The 5,102-nt window shown below is 39.6% G+C and overlaps 1 protein-coding gene across 1 annotated transcript; it reads right to left on the bottom strand.

Annotated features, from left to right (window-relative positions):
- Nucleotides 1-4,144: 4,144 nt before the first annotated feature.
- MYCTH_61337 (uncharacterized protein) lies at nucleotides 4,145-4,833 on the bottom strand. Its single transcript, XM_003666298.1, has 2 exons — nucleotides 4,626-4,833; nucleotides 4,145-4,570 (listed from the first exon to the last, which is right to left on the bottom strand). The coding sequence occupies exons 1-2, from the start codon at nucleotides 4,747-4,749 to the stop codon at nucleotides 4,524-4,526; spliced, it is 171 nt and encodes a 56-aa protein (XP_003666346.1). The 5' UTR covers nucleotides 4,750-4,833; the 3' UTR covers nucleotides 4,145-4,523.
- Between the last annotated feature and the right edge of the window lie 269 nt (nucleotides 4,834-5,102).

Here is a 5,102-nt window from a genome sequence, read left to right as displayed (position 1 = left end):
AGGATTTAGGAGAGAATTCCAATACCTCCTAGGCAATGCCATACGATTACACCCTCGACACGAGGCATATATACAAGTGCCCTGGTTCCAATGTATGGCATACAAATGCCGATACCATTTCCACAACAAATTTAAAAACAACCACTAGCCAACCCGATAAGAAAATAAGGACAGAAGCTTACGCCCGGTGGAGTAGGTCTATAATATAGGAAATAGAGCGGCCGAATTGCTCTAGAAGATTAAAGACCGGAGTCTAGAAAGCATCACAATAGTTCTAAAACGAGCCTAGCCTAGGTACTGCAGAACAGGGCGAGACATATAGGACTTATGCTAGAGTAACGATTGCCTCTACTACGTAGACGAAAAAAAGTTACAAATTTGGGAGCTTTAGATAAAGCTATAGCACGTACGATGGAAAGCAGAACAGACCTAATAGTAGGAAGCTATAAGCACTCAATAGCTTATAGAAATGAGCACAATAAATAAAGCCGCTATCAGCCGAATGACTAAAGAGGTTAGTACTAACCTAGGAAACGGGTCAGGGCCCTTCAAGGGGCCCGAAAACCATTAATGCCTGTATAACGGCGAGTGGTAGCATAGTATAGGAGGAACTACCGCAAGAGACCACTATATCGAGACCTCCTAGCAGAAACATAGGAAGTTGCCGCGATCTTTAGACGACGACGGCAAGACAAGCAACTATAGATAATAGCATAATGGAAACAGCACGGAATGCTCGCACTAGTAGATAGTAGAGCAGAGATGAACCTGATTTTGCTAACGCTTGTAAATTAGCTACGGATACCCTAGAGAATAAAGCAGAAGTATAGCATAGTCAAAGGGCTATTTCTAATATAATAGGTATATAGGAAGACTAAACCAATTAATATTACTATAGCAGGGAAGACTATAGTAGTCGTATTTAGTATCATAGATATAGGCGACGATAAAGATATAATACTAAGGTTACCATAGCATGAAGATTACAACCTAGACATTAGCTAGAAGAATAGTAGCTACCTACGACCCCAAATGGAGTCGTATTTGACTAGCAAGATAGGAAGCGTGTAAGGATCGCGAGCAGACAATGCCTAGGGGAAGGTATGTCCTATAGATCCACCACAAGAGACAGACAGTGGTAGGCAGACTACTACAGACTCTAGAAGAAGTAGTATAACAATACCAACGTTACGACAGGAGGAACGAGCTAAACCGCCGATAGCTGTTCTCTCTGTTGATAAATGCGGAGCACTATAATTAGAGCAATAGGTCGAGATAGGAGAAATCGCTAGTATCGCTATAGACAGAACCAAGTTCGTATACTATTAGAAAACCGAGAGACAAGACAAGACTAGGGAAGTACCGAAGGAATATAAAGGACACCTAGCATTCGAACCGAAGTATCTAGAAGGATTACTAGAACACAGCCTATAGAATTACGAGATTAAGCTCAAGGAAGGAGTATAACTAAAGTTCTTTAAGATTTACTATACAAGCCAGATATAGAACAAAGAACTTAAGCGATATTTGGAGGAGAACCTTCGAAGAGGATATATCTACCCGTTGACATCGCCAGTAGGCTACCTAATCCTATTTATGCCTAAGAAAGACGGAAAGCTATAGTTATACGTCGACTATCGGTAACTTAACGAACAGACTATAAAAAACCGATACCTATTACCGTTAATCTTACGGCTCCGAGATCAGTTAGCAGGAGCCTAATATCTTACGTGTCTTGACTTGCCATCGGCCTATAATCATATATAGATCAAAGAAGGCAATAAGTGGAAAACGGCCTTTAGGACACCCTATGGCCACTACAAGTACCTCGTCATGCCATTTAGACTTACGAACGCGCCAGTAACGTTCCAAGCCCTGATTAATCAAGCTATCCGATCCTTTCTCGACAAATTTACGATATATTATCTCAACGACATACTTATCTTCTCTAAAACAATAGATAAACACCAGAAGTACGTAAGAGCAGTACTAGATATATTACACGTATATAAGCTATTAGTTAACAAGGAAAAGAGTGAATTCCATGTTAGGAAAACGGTATTTTTAGGATACGAAATATCCCTAGGACAAATCCGGATAGAACCCTTAAAGATTAAAGCTATTAAGAATTAGCTACGACCGACGTCAGTTATAGAAGTACAAAGTTTCATCGGGTTTACGAACTTCTACCGGATGTTTATTAGGAACTTTAGAGCGATCGTATGACCTTTATACAAACTTACTAAGAAGAACACTAAATTCTAATGGGAAGAGCAACATAAGCAAGCATTTACGTAGATCCGCGACGCCATTACTAAAGATCTAGTACTAGTGCTACCAAACCCTAAGAAGCCATTTGAGGTGGAAACGGACACTTTAGACTACGCTATCGGAGGACAATTAGGATAACGAGACAAACAAGGGAAGCTATATCCTATAGCCTTCTTTTTAAAGAAGCTCGATAGACCACGTCTTAATTATCCGATCTATAATAAGGAACTACTTGCGATTGTTAAAGCTTTTAAGGAATGGCGACCATACCTTAGTAATATAATTAAACTAGTATAAGTATATATAGATCATAAGAATTTACAATACTTTACGATAACAAAGGAGCTTAATAGATGACAAATACGATAGGCAGAATTCCTTACGGAATTCAATTTTAAGATCTGTTACAAGAAGGGCAAAGAGAATGTATAAGCAGACGCCTTAAGCCGACGAACGGATCATATAGAAGGACGAACGGAAATAACGCCACCATTATTTAAGGAACGAATAGACGGAATACTACATTACGAAATGTAGACACCTGTAGAAGACGATCTACTTGACTCGTTCCTAGAATGTTACGCAATCCTTCAAGAAGAAAGAATTAACGAGACATAGTATCAAGCAACACCTAGACTAGTGGTACCTGACGGAGTGGAAGAAAAAGATAGGAAACTCTAGTACCAAGGTAAAGCATATATCTACGACAAAGATTAATAGCTACAAATGATTCGAGAACTCTACAAGTCGAAACTCGGAGGATATAAAGGAGTTATAAAGACTGTTGTATAAGTTAAGAAACACTATGACTTTCCATAGTTAATAATATGAGTTAAGGAAGTTATATAGAGCTATAACATCTATAATCGAAGCAAAACGGCACGATATAAGCTATATAGGCTACTTTAGCCACTACTAATAGCCGATAAACTATAGAGATTAGTTATAATGGACTTTATTATAAAGCTATTGGAATCTAAGGACATGGCTATAGGGGTAATCTATAATAGTATTCTCACTATAGTAGATTACCTAACTAAATAGGTATATTTCTTTCCCTACAAGGAGTCCTAGACAGCTGAACAGCTAGCAGACGTGATCTACCGGCAAGTTACATTAGTACACGCTTAGCTATAAGAATAGATTACTAATAGAGATACTAAGTTCGTATCGAAGTTCTAGCAAGCGTTAATGTAATGATTAGGCATTAATAGCAAACTGTCAACGGCATATTACCTACAGACCGACGGACGAACGGAGCGACTAAACCAAGTCATCAAATAGTACCTCCGCTCTTACATTAACTACCAGTAAGATGACTAGGTCATACTATTACCAACGGTATAACTTGCTTATAATACGACGCCAACGGAAACGACCAAAGTTACACTGTTCTTTACAAACTACAGATATAAAGCAGACCTTAGGCAAGGACTAGAGGTTATAGTGCCAAGAGTAGTAGTCAAAGCAGAATAAATGTATACGATATACGAGAAACTCAAAAAGGAACTCGAGTTTATCAAGATTAGAATAAAGAACTACTACGACAAACATAGGCTCGAGGGACCTCGCCTAGAGAGGGGAGACAAAGTCTACCTGATCGTATGAAACTTATAAACCAAACGACCAAGCACGAAGCTAGACTTTAAGAAGGTCAGACCTTTCGTTATTAAAGAACGAATTTCGACATCTAACTATCGACTATCGTTACCGTTATCTATATGACTATAGATAGATGTTTTTTATATTTCACTTCTCGAACTAGTACCGAAAAACGCTAAGGTTGCTACGTACATCGAAGCAAAGGACGAAGAGAAAGAATAAGACGTCGAAGAAATTCTGGATTTACGTATTATTAACGGGGAACTATAGTACCTGGTCAAGTGGCTCGATTTTAGACTAGAAGACAACTTATAGAAACCTGTCAAGAACCTAAATTGCCTTAAGAAACTGGAATAGTTCTACCGGCAGAACCTAGATTAACTAAAGGCAAAACCGGGACAGAATCGAAGATAGCGCCCTAGTTAATAACGTTAACGCTACCATTGAGCTATACACCTAGAGCCGCCCCCAATTCCTGCTGCTCCACCTCTTCTAATTTATCCAAAGACGTAAGACCCTAGCAAACCATCTCCGACCCTCGAAATAACAACGATCGCTTTTGACGACAAATACGGTCCAAACGAGCTAGAGACTTATCTAGACGACGCTACGCTTTTGCTAACGAATTGCGGTCGGTATAAAGAGCCTCCTTAGCATCTTGTTCTAATTGGTCGAGGCGCTTTAATTCGTCTATAATATAGGATACTATGGAAGTTAGTATAGGAAAAATATACTAATAAGGGAACACCGACAAGACGAGACTAGAACCCTAGAACCGTCGTATAACCTCCTATGATAAACATATTCGCCATAACAAGAAGAACTCTCTATTATACGGCAACAGAGGCCGCGAGAAAAACAAAAAGAACAAGGCATCACTTTGAACCCTAGCTCGTTAATAGTAGTAGCTAGGGCAATATGCTCCTCGGTCTTTACAGACCTTTTTATCGAACGCTTTGCTACACGAGACATGTTATTAGCAGTATACAGAAGAAAGAGGGAAACACGGGAGACAACTTACTAAGGGTTATTAGCGCTATTTGAAACGGCCTAAGATAGGCTTTCAGGTCGAAAGCCTTAAAGGAGGGGCATCGTGTCACGGAAATATATATATAGGACGCCGCCTGAGCCGCCTTCCCCGATAAGCCAATGGGACAGCAGGCACGAACGGACTAATCAGGAAAGGATCACGCTTGGCAAAGTGATCTATATACTATAGGATCACTATT

The sequence above is a fragment of the Thermothelomyces thermophilus genome, chromosome 6, assembly GCF_000226095.1.
Source record: "Thermothelomyces thermophilus ATCC 42464 chromosome 6, complete sequence".
Classification (NCBI taxonomy): domain Eukaryota; kingdom Fungi; phylum Ascomycota; class Sordariomycetes; order Sordariales; family Chaetomiaceae; genus Thermothelomyces; species Thermothelomyces thermophilus.
This window is presented reverse-complemented; position numbering and strand designations above follow the sequence as displayed.

Bases quoted from the DNA above. Each gene is read 5' to 3' on its own strand.
- MYCTH_61337 (XM_003666298.1), bottom strand. From the start codon at position 4,749: ATGCCTTGTTCTTTTTGTTTTTCTCGCGGCCTCTGTTGCCGTATAATA. The intron at 4,571-4,625 runs GTCGGTGTTCCC...ATAGTATCCTAT, and splicing joins TAGGGTTCTAGTCTCGTCTT to ATTATAGACGAATTAAAGCG.